General features: G+C 48.0%; 2 protein-coding genes across 3 annotated transcripts; one reads left to right on the top strand and one right to left on the bottom strand.

Annotated features, from left to right (window-relative positions):
• Positions 1–88: 88 nt before the first annotated feature.
• On the top strand, positions 89–8493 carry LOC1280731 (lamin Dm0). Its single transcript, XM_061654384.1, has 6 exons — positions 89–1011; positions 4931–5378; positions 5482–5940; positions 6026–6247; positions 6318–6419; positions 6657–8493. The coding sequence occupies exons 1-6, from the start codon at positions 578–580 to the stop codon at positions 6693–6695; spliced, it is 1704 nt and encodes a 567-aa protein (XP_061510368.1). The 5' UTR covers positions 89–577; the 3' UTR covers positions 6696–8493.
• LOC1280732 (chitin deacetylase 1) lies at positions 7852–17064 on the bottom strand. 2 transcript variants are annotated; one of them, XM_061654386.1, is made up of 5 exons: positions 16753–17064; positions 14037–14172; positions 13453–13583; positions 10608–10757; positions 7852–10512 (listed from the first exon to the last, which is right to left on the bottom strand). In XM_061654386.1, the coding sequence occupies exons 1-5, from the start codon at positions 16802–16804 to the stop codon at positions 9359–9361; spliced, it is 1623 nt and encodes a 540-aa protein (XP_061510370.1). In that variant the 5' UTR covers positions 16805–17064; the 3' UTR covers positions 7852–9358. The 2 variants fall into 2 exon arrangements, with proteins under 2 accessions (XP_061510370.1, XP_061510371.1); XM_061654387.1 differs by lacking the exon at positions 13453–13583 and adding an exon at positions 12788–12900.
• Between the last annotated feature and the right edge of the window lie 3739 nt (positions 17065–20803).

Genomic DNA, 20803 nt, shown 5'->3' with positions numbered 1-20803 from the left:
TTGTACGTACCCGGATCCACATCAGTCAAAGCCGCTCCCATCCGAATCCAACATGGCCGCCCGGCCTGTCACCGTCAACCGACCTGACAGCGGCAACGGTGACGCCATTTTTCTGGTGCTTTTTTCCGTGTGTGGACGAAAACGTATGTCTGTCCGTTGGATTTTGTGCCCGTTCTCGTTGAAATAAGTGATCCACCGCGCGTAGTGCAGTCGGTGGCGATAGAGCAACACCACTAGCACGGAAAGCTGCACGAAAAAGATCGATTACTCCGACCACTGGGCCCAGTTTCCGGTGTTGCAAAAGAGGCCCTCCCGGTGAATGCCGACTGAGAAAGCAGCAAGCGCGTGCCCGTCAGTCGTTCCCTCCCGATTTCGGTAGCCGCCTTCCCGAGAAAGCACGCGCGCGCGTGTGTGTGAATTTGTTTGTGTGTGTGCGTAGAGCTGTGAAAGTGTTGTAAAGGGAGCGTGCTTCCCCCTCATCGTGAGAAGTTTTTTCTGCACCAAGCCAGTGAAGGAAAAAGTGTCATTTAAAGCGTATTTTACGGTGCTCGAGAAAGAAGCGTAAAAGCAAGTGAAAATGTCGCAGCGAGCGAAGCGTTCCGGTGCGTCGACGCCGGTCCCGGTGCAGGCCAGCACCCCGGTGCAGCAAAGCGGCAGCGGTGCGACGGGTGCGTCGGCAGCGCACCACCACCACAGCGCCCGCCCGGCCAGCCCGCTCAGCCCGACGCGCCACTCGCGGCTGCAGGAGAAGGCCGACCTCCAGAACCTGAACGACCGGCTGGCATGCTACATCGACCGGGTGCGCTACCTGGAGCAGGAGAACTCGCGCCTCACGATGGAGGTGCGCACCTCGCAGGACACGACCACCCGCGAGGTGTCCAACATCAAGTCGATGTACGAGCACGAGCTGTCCGATGCCCGCAAGCTGCTCGACGATACGTCGCGCGAAAAGGCCCGGCTCGAGATTGACGGCAAGCGCATTCTCGAGGAAAACGACGAGCTAAAGAAGCGGTAAGCAGTGAAACGAAAGGGGAGGATGCATCTGGTGCGGTTGGTAGGATTGTCCCCCTCCCCGTCGGGGACAGTGTTGAGAGCTGCTCGAATCTTATCGGCGGCAAGCGAGCAGTTGTCTCCCGCCGAGCGTGTGGATTTACTCGAGCAGAACCGTCGTAGCAGGCAGGCCAAAGGAAAACAAGGGCGAACGTGTGTGTGTGTGTGGGATTGGATAGGTGACGTCATCGTTTTATGTAGATCATCGATGAGATTCTATTTCTGACTGTACCCGCCATCATGCTTTCGTGAAACGGTACAGGCAGGCAGAGGGGGCAGGGTGATTTGTTTACCCTGCCGAGCGCACCCTGCTCAATGGGTTTACCTTTTTAATGCTTTCGAAATTCATTTAAGGTGAACGAATGCTACCAGCCGGTAACGAGATTGTGCATGTCTGTGGTTGCTGAAATTGTCCCCATGACGACCGTGGTTGGATTGTAAACACCATTACGTCATGCTGTGTATGAAGTCATCTCGGTCACTGGTGGTCTCGAAGCACAACAGCACATGGATTCTGACGTCGTTCAAGGCTTCGGTTTTGAAGGCGTTGGGACGAGAAGGTTGTTCCACGGCGTTGTAAGCGGCAATCAAACAACAGTGACGTAATTCGGAGGCGAGATGGAGAGAGAGAGAGAGAAAGAGAGCCAGCGAGAGCGCGAGGGACTGACTGGATATCTAAAATTTAAGATGACATCAGTCTCCAAATTCTCCCCCCGGGGATCGGGGGAAAGAAAAAAGCCGGTTGTTTGACAAGTGTGAAATGTGCAGCCTTCACTAAATCGATTGGTGGTCCGATCGTAGCGGGAGGGACACACGGCCGGATGGAGTAAAAACGGCGTGAAACATATTTGTCATTTCGCGTATGCGGGCGTATGGCGGTTGTCAGCAATTAAAGCTGCCACTCGGGCAATAATAATCTCTCGAGAGCCATTTCGTAGAATCAGGCGCGGGGTGGCTCGCTCATAAAATGCCTATGTGGGGTGGCACGTCCGCTCAGTTAAAGTACACCGCTTTGATAAAGTGGTGGATAAGACGCATAACCTTGCTCACACACTGCTGTAACAACGTTAGAAAAACAGGCGATTTATGCGTTGTGTGGAAGTATTTTATTTACATAAAAGTCTTCTTTAGAACACGTATTTGATGATAAAAATGCTTGTACATTCTTGTATAATTCAAAAAAAGATCTGTTTTCACGTTCAAGACCGAAGGAAGAGCTCACAAATAACGTCCAAAGTAGCTAGACAGAGAAGAGAGATTTTATGATTTCCGCTTTTGTTTACTTACTCCCGTTCTTCTCTGTTTGGTTATTGTTTCAAGAGAAAGAGAGGGGGAAGAGTGCGAGCGTCTCGTTTAGAAGCTGTGTGATCCATTCACCCCGCTAGTAGGCGCTGAAGTTCCCACATCTTTCAATTTAAATGCATTTGCTGTGGTGATCTTCTCCATCATAAACAACAACCGCAAGCAACACCGCAAGCACCGAAAGACTGAGGGTGAAGGAAACATGAAATATAAAATGCGTAAAGGGACGTGCAAACACACGCACACAAGTTCGGTTGTGCTTGAAAGTTTTTTAGGCATTTTACGGCATGCACGCATGGTTCCGTCGCATTTCGATGGAAAATCAAATATTGACTATTAATGTAAATCTCCCGGCCGCGCTCTCCTACTCACTGCTCGGGTGTGCGCATTCAATCCCATGCGCTCGTGCGACGACGATCTCTGACACCCAACCCGTCCCTTCGCGCCTCTTTGATTGCTCGCTGTGAGTTAATGTACGCGCGTAGAGAAGAAGAAAAATGCGGAAAAAAGGCGTTCGAGGGAAAGCGGTCGTCCATGACTGTGGACGGCGCGTCCTCCCCTGCGCCAGGCGTGCGTACGCGTGTGTGTGAGTGCGCGGGCGCAAAACGCGCGCATGACATCATCCTCCTCCGTACGATCAAAGCTCTCTGCTCGTTCGGAGGGCGAACGTCGAAGGGAGAAAAAAAGGCAAAAAGAAAATAAACGATTAACCCACGTAAGGGGTCATGTAGGGGATGATGACCGCGAGGGAAAGCGTTTAGGGAAATGCATTTTTCACATTGGTATGTGTGGGGTGGTGGGAAGTTTGGGTAAGGGAAGCGATGCATCGCGCTTCTCGATTGTCAGTGTATTGGTGAGGGCTGCGTGGTGACGCCAAGCCGCACCACGCGAGGGCATCGCGTAGGAGTTCCGCCTTCCGCTTGTCCCCGTATTGGAGAAGCCTGCGCCGCGCACTCGGAACTTGTTTTGGATTGACTTTCGAACTTTTGATTTTTTAATTTTTAATTTTTGATTGAATTTCGCTCTTTACAGTAATCGAACGGAACGAAGGGCAGAATTGCTTCGTCGAGTGCGCTGGATAATGCGTTTCCTTTTGATAAGGGTGCAAAATTCAAGAAACTGTTTCGTTTACACGTCGAAAACTATATGAAGAAATCAAGCAAGAAGCACCGAAAAGAAACGGAAAAGAAAGTAGATGGAAATGCATCTTGTATAATTTGTTTGTTATCCCACTTTGTCGTTGGACGCTCTCTCTGATTTGACACTCCCGGTTTCAAAGGGGGTCGTTGTCACCCCACACCGGGCGCATAAAGACCTCCCCTTAAACCAGTAGGGAGTGAAGCTTCGGGGGAGAGCAATATTAATAATATGCATGCGTTAGCGAAAGCGTATAGTTCAGAAAATGGAAATAAACGCCCAAAAATCACGCACACAACCATGCCATGCTACCGTGCTGTGCGGCGAGATGCTGCTGAGCAAAACTAACAGGCTATATTTAGTCATAGGAGGCTGCCCGGGTAGCCCCGGGGACTCATCAATGTGCGTTTAAGCCAAAACTATGATCATCATCTTGCCCCGTTATCTTTTTGTAGCCGGCACACATGTCCCGCTTTAAGCCAAACGCCGCGCCAAGTATAAAAACGCACACCAATGACCATGCTGGTGCTGCTGGTGCTGCTGTGCGTTACGCTATGATGATACAAACCACGTGTGCTTGATGGAGTTTGGTGGAGCAAACAAATTTCTCTTCTTGCTCTCTCTCTCTCTCTCTCTCTCTCTCTCTCTCTCTCTGTTTCTCTCGCTTTCCTGGTTTTACTCTACAACCTGAAGAGGAATGTACGACGATTGGATCGCGCGCGCTAAGAGCAGTCTCTCGCTATAAAACCTTATTCATAATCTCGCCCTTTTTCGACTTGTTGGCGGGAGCGCTTCTAACCTACTGCATGAGTAATGGAAATTCCACGACAAATCCACGGACGTGCTGCTGGTGGAAGAACGTAGTGAAAGAGAAGAATGTTGAACGTGTTTTGAATGCGAAACCGTTTTGCTTGTAAAGCAAATGGCTCCATCCATTGAAGGGGGGAAGAGGCCGATGCCGGGCTAAAGAAGGAATAATTGGTTCATCGAAAGGTGTTCCTAAATGGATGGTACAAGCGGGCAAGATTTTGTCGAGTTTATTACAACATAGTGCCTGAAAAGGTGTGTTGAAATGTATGTACACAATGCTTTTACGTCAAATCTGTGTCGAATCACTGCTTTTTCCGTTTGTTTATTCGAATTTGATGTGGTTATTCGATCACGATCACTCCCCAGCACGAATTTGGCAATGAAATGCAATAGTTTATGAAACGAGAACCAAACGAATTCATTATTATTTGTATGTTGGATCTGTTTTCAAGAAATTGACTCAATATCAAGTCAACAAAATCGAATGAAAGACAGAACAATGACAGTTAAGTAAATATAGGCTCTCGCTATTCTGACGTTTTGATACCAGCTTGTAGTTGCATACATACTAATGTTTTACGTCACTTTTGACTTCTTTTCACCGCTACTCGCATCCACTCCGGGTTTACAGTTTGGAGCGTAAGACGAAGGAAGCGGCCGACGCCGATCGGAACGCACGTGCCCAGGAAGCGCGCGCCAACGAGCTGTCGACCAAGTACCATTCGCTCGTGTCGGAACACAAGAAGGCGAAGGACGACCAGAAGGAGCTGGAGAAGGAGCTGGCCAAGCTGCGCAAGCAGCTGGATGCGCTGCGCAAGAACCTCGAGGACGAGACGCTGACGCGCGTCGAGCTGGAGAACTCGGTGCAGACGCTGCGCGAGGAGCTGACGTTCAAGGATCAGGTGCACCAGCAGGAGATCACCGAGACGAAGACGCGCCGGCAGGTGGAGATCAGCGAAATCGATGGCATGCTGTCGGAGCAGTACGAGGCGAAGCTGCAGCAGACGCTGCAGGATCTGCGCGACCAGTACGATATGCAGCTGCGCGTCAACCGCGAGGAAATTTCCGATCTGTACGAGGTCAGTGCGCCTAGAAAAAGCCAATATCATGCATGAGACACTTCTGTAAAGCATTGTTTTATTAACAAAAAATGTATGATGTATTGTTTTGTTCTGTTTGCAGGCTCGTCTTCGCGATCTGGAGCAGCAGATGAACCACGAGCGGTTGCGCCACGCCGACGAGAAGGCGAAGATGATGGAGGAGGTCGAGCGCCTGCGGAAGGAAATCTCGATGCAGCTGCAGGAATACCAGGACCTGATGGACATCAAGATTTCGCTCGACATGGAGATTGCCGCGTACGACAAGCTGCTCAGCTCGGAGGAGGACCGGCTGAAGATAACGCCCGGCAGCCAGACGTCCATCTTCTCGCAGTCGAGCATGTCGGGCAGCCTGTCGCGCAGCGGGGTGGTGCGCCGCACGCCCAGCCGTGCCGCGGCCAAGCGCAAGCGCACCGTGCTGGAGGAGTCGGACGAGCGCAGCGTGTCGGACTACTCCGTCACCTCGTCCGCTAAGGGCGACGTCGAGATCGTGGAGGTCGACCCGGAGGGCAAGTACGTGAAGCTGCACAACAAATCCGGCAAGGTAAGTGTGATGATGGTTTTGGATGTAAAATTTTGGTCCATTTTGCTAATGAAACATTGTTTTTTTGTTTCCACCGTTGCTTTAGGAAGTACAAATCGGTGGATGGACCGTGCTGCGGAAGGTCGGCAGCAACGAAACCGTGTTCAAATTCCACCGCTCGCTGAAGATGGACGGTGGCGCCTTTGTGACCGTTTGGTCGTCCGATCTGGGCAAGGATCACGAGCCGCCGACGACGATCGTGATGAAGGGGCAGAAGTGGTTCGCCGGCGACAACATGACTACGCATCTGCTGAATGCCGAAGGCGAGGTAAAACACGATTTCGAGGGGTTTTAGTTGGAAGGAGAGAAGAGGTTTTAAATGTATTTTTATGTTGCAGGAGGTAGCCGCCTCGGAGCGTGTGAAGCGAATGGTTTCGACTGCCGCCTCGCGCCACCGTGAATACCTCGGAAGCTACGGAGAGGAGCTTCACCATCAACAGGTGAGTGAAATACATCATTTGATGAATATTTTCAGCTTGTCAATGACGTTACGTTTAATGTTGAGTTTCATTCATCTTTTGTTCTGATTCATTCATATCTTTAGTGATGAGTGATTCGAATAGTTTTATGAATCTCTAAAGACACTAGTTACACGTTACACTACGTTACGTTGCATTACATCTCATTACGCTGTGAATTTTGTCTAACCCATTACTGTATTATTTTCCTTTTTCCAGGGTGAACCCCGGGGCGACGAGAAGTGCCGTATCATGTAATAGCACGCACGCACGGATCAACCAATCAACACAATATGGAAGCCACATGGAGCGTGCGCGTGTGGTGGAGTTAATATATAATTTTATCTCTTTAAACACTACACATATTTGTTCTGCCGCCGAACCTTGCCCTTCTTCGGCCCGCGATGACAGCGACCTGGGAAAGGGAAGCGGGAGAAGCGGTGGCGGCGTATGTTGTAAGCGAATAATTTAAAAATTATCGCCCACAGCGGGGTAAAGCTGTGCGCACAATTGACATCCACAAAAACCAGAAAAGAACTCTATGATAGATAGGTATGTGTTTTGTTGTTTGCGTTCTTCAAAAACAAACGCAGGAAATCCGTAGCAAACACAGACAGACACAGACAGAAGAAGTGTCAGTAACGCATTGCGCCAGAACTAGAAACGACGGAAACGCGTTGAGTCGTTTGTCTTGCATTTTTTTCCCTCTTATTTTATATTACACGTGTGAATACACACACGCAGCACTTTCTAACACACACTTCTTTCGGAAAGGGTAATACTATAAAATTTAGTACATCTTGTTCCCGTACGTGGACAGCTAGCAAGGAGGATTAGGAAGTAATGCGTGACAAGCGCGTCTGCGCTACAGAGAATTCAACTGTAAAAAATAATAATATTGAACAGAATTACTACTTACAGTTGTAATAATGTGCAAAATAACCTAAACAACATCACTGTGTTTTGGTTGTTTGTCCCTTTTCGTTCTTATTGTAACACGAGCGTAACTTTACAAATAAAATCAGTAACAACACCACCAGAGATAGAGAGATAGAGAGAGAAAGATTATCTGTCAATCCAATCACAACTAACATTGGTTCCAAAGACCAAACAGCTCTAACCTGCCTGCCCGCTGGCCTGCGTGGCAAACAATCGGAGGAGGAGGAGCACTTTAAACTAAACTATAAAAAAAAGAAAATAAAACACACAGTAAATGAGAGGCCTTTTTGTTGCGAAAAAAAAAATTTAAATAACACAAACACACACAAAAAAACAATTAACATTAACTTAGTAGTGCTTAGAGCGATAGAGAGAGAGAGAAAGAGAGGGAAATTTAAAGGCGTAAAGCACGCAAATACGCGTACTCTACCATAAAGGAGAAAAATGAACTAATAAGAGCGTACTTTCACAACGATTGTTTTTTTTATTTTATTTGTACGCTAAAATTCTTTAACATTACTTCAGCGAAAGATAAAAGAATCCCTTTTTCGTGTGTACGTGACGTCAGTTTGGTTTCGCCATAAATCAGCAGAGATGTGTGTGGGTCAGGTGCACATTTAGCTTGAACTCTAACACAATGCCACAAGAGATACAGTTTTTAATCAATCTAATCAAGGCAGCAGGGATCAGGCGATTGTTTATATATCTGATTACGTTACAGTACAGCTGTCCCCCCTGCAGTAGCTCTGGAGATAACGAATTAATTTACTTCCATTTTGAAATTGCATTTGAAGAACGGATCGGAAGATTATTGCCATTATTGTCCATTTTCTTGTAACAGCAACACAACAGGAGGAGGAGAATTGCAAGGTTAAGGGTTTTACTGCTGCACTTTTGCTTCCCGATACTGTCCCGAGAGAACCGAGCCATGTGTGTATGTTCGAGTAGCCGAGGAAAGCCATTGTAGCCATCTTCCAAACAGTTTGAAAGCGCCCGAAAAGAAGGATAATGAATTCGCTATTCAACAAACGAACAAAAGCAAGCAGGCGAGCGAAATGGGAATTTGTAATAAATACATTCAGATAGTTTTCAGTGTCTGAAGTGTGAGAGCGACAAAGAGACAATTCTTTTACATACAAATCTCCATCACAGCCGAGAGGAAAGAAAGCGAAAAGCGTATCAGTAACTCCCCGCACAAAAAAAAGAAAGAAGGTACACGCAATGGTTTTTTTGTATTTAATATCATTTTTTATTGTTTTTTTTTCGAACATTTTTAAATATATAATTCCCTTTCCGACACTAGGAGAGCTTTAACGCGCTGTTAACTCACACTCTCGCAGGTCGTGCAAAGAATTGCCTTTTTTGTGTTGTTTTAATATTTTATTATAAAACAGTACCGTACAAATTACGCTTTTTACTCTTTCTCTTCTGCGCTTTGTGTGTGTGTGTTTGTGCCCTTCGAGGGAGCACACACACACACTCACACACTCAAATACAACATGTTTTTTTTAACCGTTCTTTCTCTCCGTTTTAGGGAAGAAAGAAAGGATGAAGATGGTCGATGGGATGCGAGCACGATCGCCCGTCCGCCACCATCCTGTGTGTGTGTGTGTGTGGGCGTTCGTCTCCCCTACTCTCTCCAGGTACGCCAGACGATGAAGGGCGAGAACAAACTAAAATATCACGATGTGTGTTTCAAGGATGGATAGAAGAAAACGTACAAAAACAGGGGGTGTGAACAGAACGACACGGGGGAGGTTTCGCCCGTGGAAAGTGCGAGAAAGCAGTTGCAGTCAAAAGCAGTGGTCGAAAAAGTCACACCGCCGAGAAACGACCCGCGCAAGGGAAACGTGTGTTGGTTGAAAACCGCGATTCATTATTTACAACAGAGTAGGTCCCCCCCCCCTCGTAATGCGGAGGGTGGAGGAGGGTGAGAAAAAAGTACACCGGCCACACTTCTTTGCAGGAGTGGAAAAGGCCGCCTACTTCTTGGAGAAACCGTCACCGGTCGGATCGAGGATCCACGGGTAGTTGTTCGGGCACTCCATGCAGGTGAACAGACGCAGCGTCTCGCCCGGCAGCTCGCGGGTGGTGAGCGGGCAGGCATTCGGGAGCGAGCAGTACGGCTGCCCCTTCACGTCGCACTTCTCCTTCCACTCCTGGAAGTCGCGCAGCGCGTTCAGCTCGGTCGGGTTCTGCATCCACTGGATGACCTGCAGCATGGTGACGAAGAACACATCGTTGCGGCCGAGCATCTCCTCGATGAACTTGATCAGCTCCTCGCGGTACTCCTTCTTCGACTTGAGCCAGGAGGCGTGGAAGTGCAGACCGAGCGGCGCCCGGTTCGTGTTGTAGTGGCGGTTGAAGTTGTGGCGCAGCAGACGTCCGAATTGCTCGCCGGACTGGATGTTCGAGCAGGAGTCGACCATGTGGCAACCGGGCAGCGACTCGTCGAACGTCGGATCGTCGCGCCGGTCCAGCTCGTTCATCACCATCTCCCAGACCGGGTGCGAGCGGGACGGGCAGTTGTGCGCGTTGCCGTTGCACTTGTGCGGCATGCGGAAGTACAGCGTGTACGGCCAGATCGGTACGCGGCCGAGCGACGCCGTGATGGACGCATCGTACACGAAGAACTGGTCGGCCATCATCTCGAACTGCTTGTTGCCGCCGACGCGCAGGTACGGCGCCCGCACGCCGATGATCGAACCGTCGGTAATGTTGGCGAACCGCTCCACGATCAGCCGGGCGCCGGCCATCTCCGCCAGCCAGTCGTCGTACGTGCCCTGCGTCCAGTAGGTCGGATCGTCCTTGTGCGTGAGCGAGAACACGGAGATCTCGTGGCCCTTGCGGTGCAGATCCTGCACCGCCGAGTAGTTGGTGTACTTGTGCGACACGAAGTAGGTGCCCCGGATCTGGCAACCGTTCGGGTTCTGGCGCTGCCCGTTGAAGATGTCCTCGTACAGATCGATATTGTCGACGTTGACCGCCCCGTTGAAGGTGATCGTGATCATCTGCGGCACCTGCTGCGGCTCGATGTTGCCGGGGATGCGCGTGCCGTCGGCGGAGCAGAAACAGTCCGGCAGCACGCACTGCGTCGTGTCACAGTCGGGCGCACGGTTCGGGTCCAGTTCAACGGCTGATTGTGGGGGGAGGGAAATTAAAACGTTTCAATGTAAGCCTAAAGAGAGTGCTAAAAATTCTACCCGGAGGCGCACCGGAACGACCACTTACTACACGCATTCTCGTCCGACTCGTCCTTGCAGTCGGGTTTGCCGTTACAGAACAGCTCCTTGTCGATGCACTCGCCGTTGCCGCAGGACAGCTTGCCCTCCGGGCAGATCGGCTCGTCCGTCTTCAGGATCGGCAGAACCTTGCGTGGCTCTGAATGGGGGGAAAGAGTAGCAAACATTGTAGAACAAAACTGCAGAACGAGCCCGAAAATGCTTCTTTTTCCCTCCAGTACCAGTACCAGTAATAAGTTAGTGAACAAAACTACCATCACTTAGTAAGTGTTTTAGTGTGAGAGAGAAAACAAAAAGCTCTGAAGAATGTTTGTTGTTAGTGTAATAGTGTACAAGTGTGTGAGAGAGAGAGAGAGAGGCATTAGACAAGGTGGTGTGAAAATTGAAGAGTGTGATCGGGGTATGATCGTGAGATGAAGTGATCAGACGCTAAGGTGTGTCGTATCTTGCTGTTGTGTTTAACCGTGTCGTGTGCGTTTGTGCGCTTACTGTATTTACAATTGTATTCACACCCACCTACAACGCAACATTGTAATGCATTGTGGTGTGTGTGTTTCGGAGCGCTTTTAATGGTTTTACAAGCCATTGTGAAATTGTTTTCCGTTTGTGGCAACGGTGAGCTGTGCTTATCAACATTAAAAAAAAGGTGTAACTGATGCCTTCTTGTCGCTTGCTACTGACTCGTTTTTGCTAGACTAGTCGCTCTGGTCTCATGAGTCTTTATGTTGTTAAGCAACGTAAATGGTTTGTTAAAAATGAATGAAATTGACTTCTTTACGTTAATAAGAAAAAAGCTAGGGAAAAGGGGTAAATTCAGGAACAAGAGGAATATGAGTTGATCGGACGAATGAATCGAACTTTTTATACGTTAGTAGAAAAAATCAAAGAAAAATGAATATTTTTTACAAAAAAACAACAACAATATATTGTTGAATGGTTATCTATTACAGGGATTTCCAAGTTAGTTTCGAATGTTAACGTTGTTATTCGCCACGTGCAGCATGTTAATCTACATCAATCTGATATTTCATTTCCATCATAATAATTTTTAATTTCTTCAGCATGATTCTCAACAGGACTCAAACTGGCTTTAGTTTGACAGTTCTTTGTGGTGGTGTGTTGAAAATCATGTGAAAGAACTGAAATTTCATGTTGCAAATACATCATACAATACAGCAAATACATCATTTGAAAGCTGTTGAAAAACATCTTGGATGCGGTGAATAATTATGTGCACATTGGAAAGTGACTTGGAAAACCCTGCCAAGGCATAACGGACGTTAATTAGACGGAAATTAAAAACAAATAATAATTAATAGGGAAATTTGCATCATTCTGTGCAGATTCTAACTGCCAATTTCTATGAAATGAGTTTAAATTTTAATGTAAAACCCGTTTTAAAATAAACAGGTAACAAAATTAATACGATTTTGATAGCGTAAGCGACGAAAGTGTAAAATTATGGCACCGTGCCATAAAACGGGCTCGAAACTCCGCACCATAAACCTGCGAACTGTTTGCAATGCGGAAGAGTATACTTTCAGGGGTTTTTTGTTGTTGTGCTGTGTGAAGCTTTTTAATGCTGAAATAGTTCAATGCCAAATGTATCCAATCACCGTTATTTGTTTTTTTGGAGCAAATTTTTACCCAACTCAATGATTTGTTAGTAGTGTTGTTCATGTGTAATATGTGTATTGTGTGTCTTGTTGTCTGTAGCTTAGGCGACTTGTGACTTGAGTGCGACTACGAACTCCTCCGTGCCATTGAAATGATGGCGCAGGGGAGCTAACTGCTCTGAGTGTAACTGGGCGGTGCCTGAAATCAAGGAACCAAGTTGTTGAGAACCGTAACCTGTACCACGTGTGCATTGCCGGTGTCTACACTGCCTTTCAACCTTCTACCTGCGGTGTAACCGTGTAAACTAACTCCAAGCGCGCCTGCGGGACTGCGGGACTCCCACAAACTCGCTCACTTTCTCTCGCTTCTCTCGCTCTCTCTCTCCTTCTCTATGTACAGGAAAGCTATTTCCAAACTTAAGCTGTTGAGCGTGTGCGCGGCCTTAGCTTCCCTTTAGCCCACCTGTACAGCGCTGTACATTGTTAAGGCCCGTGAAAGCAACGAAAAAACCAAAGGAAAGCGCACACAATGCGAGTGCGGGCACACACTTACTCTCTTTCTTGTCACACGTGGTAACCTTTGCCTTCCAGTCGCAAGTCTGTTTCTCAATGTCGAACGCCAATCCGGACGGGCAAGTGATTTGCTTCAGTCCAGACCGTGTACACCTTTTGTGACGCGGCCCGCGCATGCATGTTGCAGTTGACGAGGGATGAGGGGAGAGGCGGGGGGGGGGTCGAGTGATGCATTCGGTTATTGACACACACACACACACGGGGAAGAAAGGGAGGGATTGCATTGCATTGCACGTTGGCGCCATTGGGAGGTGTTGTCCGTCGGATGTAGTTTGATGAGCGGGAAAAGGTTGAAGAAGGGGGAGCGGGTTTTGGAAAGCAAAACACACAACGAGAATGGGCAGGGCATGGGAAGAGGGACGTTACATTCGTGCAGCATGGAGCAACAGAAAGATGGCGGGGGGGGGGGGGGGGGGAGAAGTGGAAGAGGATTCAAATTGAAAGAAAGATAAAGAGAGAAAGAAAGAACACAGTTAGATAAACACAGAAAAGAAAAAAGCCGGGCCCGGACACCGACCCCTTTCAGGTGTGGGGCGAGTGAAGAGGAGGAAGTTTGTTTTTTTTTGCATGCACAACCTCCCCTTCGCCCACCGCAACCGATGAAGGGGGTTCGATTGGGGGTGTGTCCGTGTCCCGGGGACTTACTTCCTAGCAGGTCGCACGATTTCACGTTCGTCTTCCAATCGCACGTTTGGCGCAGCACGTCAAAGTACAGCCCGGTCGGGCAGCGCACTTTGGCGAGCCGCGTGATGCCGTTTTCACCCGCATCGTCGCACCTATTCTTCGTCGAAATTGGCGTTTGTTTTTTTTGTTTGGTTTCAAAGTGAAAAGCACAACAGGAATAAGCGAATCAGTATACCGGTAAGGGGGGGGGGGAGGTTTTGAAGGAAAATGCGCACAAAAAGTACAAAACCGGAAGAAAGGGCCACCGGTTCGTCGCTTGCTGGTTTCGAGGGAGCAGCAGGAAGTGCAAGCGATCATACGCGTACGGGAAAGCGACAGCCAAAGACGCTAATTGCTCTTGACAGCTCTTGAGGCAAGAGACGGAAAACACGGATAATTGCGACCAAAAATGGCGCATTTCGCAAAGTGCGGTTCGTTGCTTGCTGCGAAAAACCCGAAACGGAAACAGACGTACGAGGGGAGATTGTGTGCGCGATTTGTCACATTTCCGGACAGACGTGAGGGGGGGGGGATTGTGTTTCCTTTGCTGGACCGAATCCACTTACCTCACCACCTCCCGGCAGTCACCGTCCGTGCTCAGGCGGAAGTACTCATCGCCAGGCCGGTCCTTGCACAGCTCCTCCACGTTGATCGAGTCCGGATCGAGGTCCTCATCCTGACGCTTGACGCGAACTTCGGCCGCTATAGTGTGGAAAAAGAGGAAGAAAAAGAAGAAAACATTGAAAGTGTTAAACAAAAACGAAACGAACACCAGGTACAATCAAAGAGAAAGGCAAGGCAAAAAACAAACAGTTCGAACGGAACAAACATGGTCGCTGCAGAGCGCTGTGGGGCTGATTTGTTGGTTAGGCAATCGCCATAAAATGACACATACGCACACACAGTCCCACAAACATACACAACACAAGCGCTTGCTTGTAAAGGCATGGCAATCTGTTTCGTAACGCGCCGTTTTTCGAGTTGGCTGTGTGATGACGAGGGCGAGGAGAGCGCGTGTGAAAGTTGCTGCCATGATGACAACCGGCACCCCACAATCCAAGATGGCGCTGGTGCGTCGTCGCTTCGTCGCATTATCACATCGCTCGGACGGGTTTTCGATGAAAGTGAAATTTATTACTTTGAGCGTGGCGTCGTGGGCTGTTGGTTGTAAAACAGTGACGTGCGTAACACTGTACAGCGTGATTATTACTTGTCGGGTGAGTAGCTATTGAAAGATGGCGGATTGGGGTACGAGATGTTTATCGATGCGTTCTGTTCTAGCTTCTCGAAATCGGCCTGTTTGCTGGGTCACGGTGTCACAGGACATGTCAAGGTACGATCTCGATCTCGATTCTACCCGTGGGCCTTCATCGACCGGTAAGTCGACTGACACAATTCTAGAGGGGTTTTTTCCCTCTCTCTCTCTCTTTAATTCTAACGCATCAATGCCTAAGCATCATCGCAACCTCTGGCATCGTTACCGGCGACCGGCGATGCTACATCATTAATCAAAATTCCCCAAGCTCCCGTTGTGTGCTGGCACGCGCCACCGCGTGCAGTTTGGCAGTCCACCTAATACCGGTGGACCGTTCAAGGTCAAGGTCAAGAGAACCTGCTGCTGGACCGGCGAACTTTTATTAGCTTCGCTTCACAGGCCGTTAAAGATTAGAATCACCGTTAGCGAGCATTCGCGGCCCGCCCCGACTCCGATCGGGGCATCGGTTTGGTGCTGGCCGACCCGATTCTTTGGTATCGTCGGACCTCCATCTCGGGCTCGCAGCAAGCATGCCGTTACGCAACAGCATCCATTTTGTTGATAATCTTGCCAACCCACATAATCTGCTAGAGGGTGGGGAAAGGAGCAATGGGAGGGGTAGGACGGGGGTATTATGTAAATGCGTGTCGCTTGCCAGTCCTGATTTGCGATTGAAGATTGATTTCTTCGCGTCGTGTGTTTCGCGAAGAAGCAATAGCGAACGAAAAACGACGTGGATGAATTAAAGAGAGAGAGAGATAAGGAGAGACATAAGAAGACAGAGAGAGAGAGAGACGAGAGATAACTAAACAGAGAAAGAGAGAGAGGGACAGATAGAAAGAAAGAGAGAATGAGAGAGAGAGAGAAAGAGAGAGAAAGAGAGAGCCAGAGAGAGACAGACAGAAAAAGAGAGAGAGAGTAAAGAGAGATAGAGAGAGAGACAGAGAGATACAGAGAGATACAGAGAGATACAGAGAGATACAGAGAGATACAGAGAGATACAGAGAGAGAGAGAGAGAGAGAGAGTAAAGAGAGATAGAGAGACTGAGAGACAGAGAGATACAGAGTGATACAGAGAAAGAGAGAGAGACAGAGAGAGACAGAGAGAAATAGGAGAGAGATACAAAGAGAGCGAAAGATCGAGAGAAGCACCAGTTCTTCCTCCATCCCCAGTGCCGGTTTTGCGGGGCCGGTTTGCCTGCTGGGCGCTAGAAGGGAAAAGGAGGGTGCAATGAGAGACCGTGGACAATATGATGGCTCATTCGGCTTCGGGTTTTGTGCCGGTTCTTTCCCTCTGTCTCTCCCTTCTCTCTCCGCCTTTGCAAATTGCACACCCGAAAGCGGTGGCAGCTGCAGTTTGCACTGGATGCACCGCTCTCCATGCACGCGCTCTTCGTGCAAACCACGCAACGCCGCAAACGCGGTACGCGCAACGGTGCCGATTATGGTTACAGAAACAAAAAGGGAAAGGGAATGCTTCAGGGTGGTGAAGTAAATTGGCCTCCAAGTACCCGTAAAGGTATGACGCAAAAAGAAAAGAAAAAAAAGCGCAACAGAGCCCAACCCCTACGGGTGAAGTCGTGAGGGCTTACTTCTAGATGCTGCAATTCGATCGTCACCCGGTACTTTGGAAGTGCTGTTAGGAAGTGCTTCGCCTGAGTGCATCTTTTGGGAAGGTTAAGGATTCGACAAAATGGTCAAAAAAAGAAGAGACAAACACACAAACACATAGACACACACACACGCGCGCTCTGTTGAACTTTTGCGCAAATGCTCACAAAACCACTCAGGAAGCTTGCAGTGTTTGAATTGATACGCCCGACTGGCGCGGAACCCTTCTCCCCCCCGAATTGCGACTTGTTTTGCCGACCGTTCTGTCTGTTCTGTACCAATTCACCGTGTTCCGGTTCCGGGTTGACAACATGCTTGAACTTTTAACGCTCGTTCGAACTCTGCTTCTGAAGAACCTCAGAATCCTGTACTAAACGCCCTTTTTCTGTTGCGGGGCGGGAATGTGTTTTGCTTACCGATCGTCACCACTAAACACAGCAAACCGAACAGTTTGATCACTTTGGCCATTTTAACACACTGGTTTTGGGCCGCCACGGGGTTTGCAAACACACCGGGCACACGCGGAACGCGGGTAGAGCAGAACGCACCACTCGAATTTGGCTGGGGGGTGCTGTCCAAAGGCCTGAGGGTGTGACCGGTTTCTTTTACTTCTTCTTCTTCGTCTGTTGAGCAGCTGCACAGGGGTGCCGCTACGTTGCACGTAACTCTAGCGCACACACGTCGGTTCGTGGACAGGGCGCGCGCACTAAAACCGTCCTTTCCCGCACCGGCCACTACTTATATAGTGGGGCCATTTTCGCTCACCGGGCAAACGAACCCCGTCCGCCCGGAACGATCGGTGCCGGGAGGGTGGGGGGGTGGGGAGAGGAAGGGATTTGGCCACACCGCACCTCACACCACTGCAGCGAAGACAAAAAAAAAAAGGCGACCCGGCTCTCGAAACACCACTCACCAGGACACTCACCGTGGTACGGAACGGGGTTTCGTTGGTGGGGGCTGCACGGTGTGAGCGATTTAGCTACGGTGAGGGTGTAAAGCATTTCCACTTCCATGTGCCGAGTGGTTGTGTGTGTGTGTGTGTTGTGCAGACAGACACACACACACAGCGTCGGGTGGAAGGGATCTTGGTGCGATTGTTGCCCGCGAGAGCAGCTTTCAAACTGCGCTCTCGCGTGAGCTTTGAGTGACCCGGGGTGAGTGGTGACGTTCGACAAGCCGCAAGCTGATTTTGGTGGTGCTATTGTTTTTTTCCTTTTTGAAATTCTTTCGATTGCATTAGCTCATGCTAGTTTTTCTTGACAAAGTTTAGGAATATTTTGTAATTTTAAAGTACGTTCTGAGAGTTTCAGTTTGTTCTAGATGGGATGGTACCGTTTTTATGCTTTTTTAATGGTTTGTTAATTTTTCATTTCTCACATTAACTGTGTTGCGTTGTCATGGACTCATATATACATACCGATCATTCTGCGGTAATAGATACACCTTGGCTTCGTTTAGTTTATTTTAGTGTTTATTAACCGTTTGACTACAAAGCCCTCTCTAGTCTAATTGCGTTCACAGTATGCAATAGATAACAAACATATCGTTATGATTGAGCACATTTTGCACACTCAAACTTGAAGTTAGCTCCGCTATCGTCATTCTATGCCCGTAGAGATCGTCAACTGAATTTAGCAAACGGCACGTACAAAGAAGGGGCTTGCGAGAGCCAAAGGTTGTCCGGGTTTCAGCGACTGCCAGCTCGGGACAGCCGATGGTTCCGTCTAAGATACCGGTGATAAATGCCAGCCGGGCGTGTTCAATACGATCGGTGAAGAGCGGTATCGCAAGTAGCAAACACCTAGTCCTCCTGTATTCCAGACGTTGCGGTCAATCACGGAGGGGGAAGCGCGTTGCCTTCCGTTGGATAGACTCTAGCCGCACAAGGGCCCTAGTAGATGCTAGTGTATTCCAACAGCCAGGTCGGATAAGTGCGCAGTACAGTGTCTAGAAGTACATAGGATCACGAGGCTCACGCGTTATACTTATGACGGAACCATGTAGTCGATTGCTATTAGCAACTATTTGCTGAATCGGTTCCTGGGAGCAGGACGCCTAGATCCTTGACACAGTACACTCTGTCGAGGTTCTGACCGTCAAGCGTATAATCAAACAGCACTGGAATTCTTGAGCGGCTGAATGAGATTATGGCGCATTTATCGATGCAGATGCTTAGTGCGTTAAGCTTGTACCAGGAAATAAACTCAGTCAGGGTGGCTTACAGGATACTCGAAGATGGTTCTCTGGTTCACGGATTTGACGACAGATTCTGGTATCATCTGTGTAGAGTAGGCAACTATTTTTCGGAAGTACCCTGCACAAGTCATTTATGTAGAGCAGTAACAATACAGGCCTTAGGCTGTTGCACTTGGGTATGCCGGATGACGCACCGATAGATCTAGACAGGTGGGGGCTTTAGTTGTCTTTAGTTTCCTTGTTTAAAAACACAATAGAATACTATATACTAGCTCGCGATTTATCGTTTAATTAGAATTGAAGCATTGTATAATTGAAGCACCTTCTTCTTTTTTACTACAGAAACTCTTAATTCGATTGATTGTACTAAACCAGCGATCGGCAAACTTTGCGACCGGAAGAGTCAAATTCTACCAAAATGTTCAAAGTTTCACGCGAAGAACCAAACTGTACAACCAAGAGCAAAAATGTGTTAAAGTTCTATGAAATATTTGATCTGTTAAGATCCGCTATTTTGATACCAATGAGCCGCACTGCGGTTCGCGGGCCATACTTTGCCGATCGCTGATCTGAAACCATTAGAATCTTGTCTTACATTCGTTGCTACCAAATTTGGGCTCTAAGGCATCAATTTTGTGCAGACATTACGTTACATTATACTACACGGTATTCAGACATTACGTTACATTTTGTGAATAAAGCGATTGGCTCACAGTGAAAAATGGATGTTATAGAGGCAGAAATTGTGACACGCGATCAAAAATTCGTGCCTTCGGGACAAAAATAGGCGAGTTAGAGTCAATAATTAGCGGCAACAACTGTATCTTACATTGTCAGTTACGAGACATAGTCTTTTGCTTCTTTTGTAATTAACCTTCTCAAGTACTTGGACAATAATCAACGTCTTATTTAAGTTTTGTTTTTTTTTTAGTCAATCTGATTTGTAATTTTACTTTTGTTAGCTTTTATTTGTATGTTATTTGTTACGTTTGGTTTTACTAAATGGCTATTTGGAGTTATTTGGATTTGTTCTACTTTTATATGTATGCTTAGTAAAATTTTCTGAAATTACATTTTTAAACTGTACCTCAATGTCTAACGTCAACAAATGATTTATATATGGTGTCAATTTAGAAAAAAAAAGGTCAGCCATTGCCAAATTAATCGTTACCAGTGTAACAGGCACGGAAGCAACCATAAGCTCACTTTCCAATCCTTGCAGCTAAACATTCTTATTTATTGTGCTGCCCACACCAACAGTTCCTGTGGCAAAATTTTACGAGCTTTCTTTTCCGCTTTACGTAAAATAAAGCAAACGAACACGCTTGATCAACGGTGGTGCACACGGTTGAAGGGGGGGGGGGGGAAGGAGGGGAGGAGGGAGTCTATCTGAGGTCGTGAGGTTGCGTGAGTGTACGATCGGTTTCGGTGGCACGGTGAGTGGCACAGAGTGTGTACGATTGCGCGGTGGGTGGGAGAATGAAAAAGCTTCTTGATGAGTGCCCTCAAGCGAATCAATCATTCAAAAATAGTGACAACAGGGTAGCCTCCAACCACCTCTACCCTAACCGCATTTATCCGCAGCCATCTCAAGAGTAAGTGGTCAATAAAGAGGAACGTAAGCGTCTTCAGAACGGACGCCAGAATTGTGGGAATTCCAGGCATGATGTAAGTCATGTGGCCTTGTGGAATAAACTTTAATCGATTGTGCATTCGTTGAAAACTTTTCGAGATCGCACAATTAACACTCAAACAGATTTGGCTGGAATATGAGCGATTGCATAATCAACGGCAGGTGAGCTTCTTCGTCTGTGCGCGCGTATTCAGCTTACGGGTTGGATTTATTCCACTTTTTTTTGTTTTGTTTTTGCTGTGCAAAATCATTATGAAGCAACAACGGGAACGGGTTGACTGAGGCAAGACAAGTCACTCGATTCGTGACAGGATATTTTCCCCTTATTTTTTTTCCTGCCACGTAACAAATCGATTATTGACTCTGTCCGCGAATGTTGGAACGTTCAAGTTGTGAAGTTATTTTTGAAGTAACAACGGATTGGGATTTTCCTGTTCTATCGTTTGATGAGAGCAAAGTTTGGAATATCCTGTGGAACCTTAATATGCATACAAATCTTTCACAATGTATCGTCTGAAGCGAAAACTGCTCTCAGTTCGTTCGCATTCGGAACGGGGACAACTGTTCCTTTTTTTTTTGTTGACTTGTTTCCCCTTACACGCACCTTACCCACCCGCCAATCGATCGATCGATCGAAC

This window comes from Anopheles gambiae, chromosome 3 (assembly GCF_943734735.2).
Source record: "Anopheles gambiae chromosome 3, idAnoGambNW_F1_1, whole genome shotgun sequence".
Taxonomy (NCBI): domain Eukaryota; kingdom Metazoa; phylum Arthropoda; class Insecta; order Diptera; family Culicidae; genus Anopheles; species Anopheles gambiae.
This window is presented reverse-complemented; position numbering and strand designations above follow the sequence as displayed.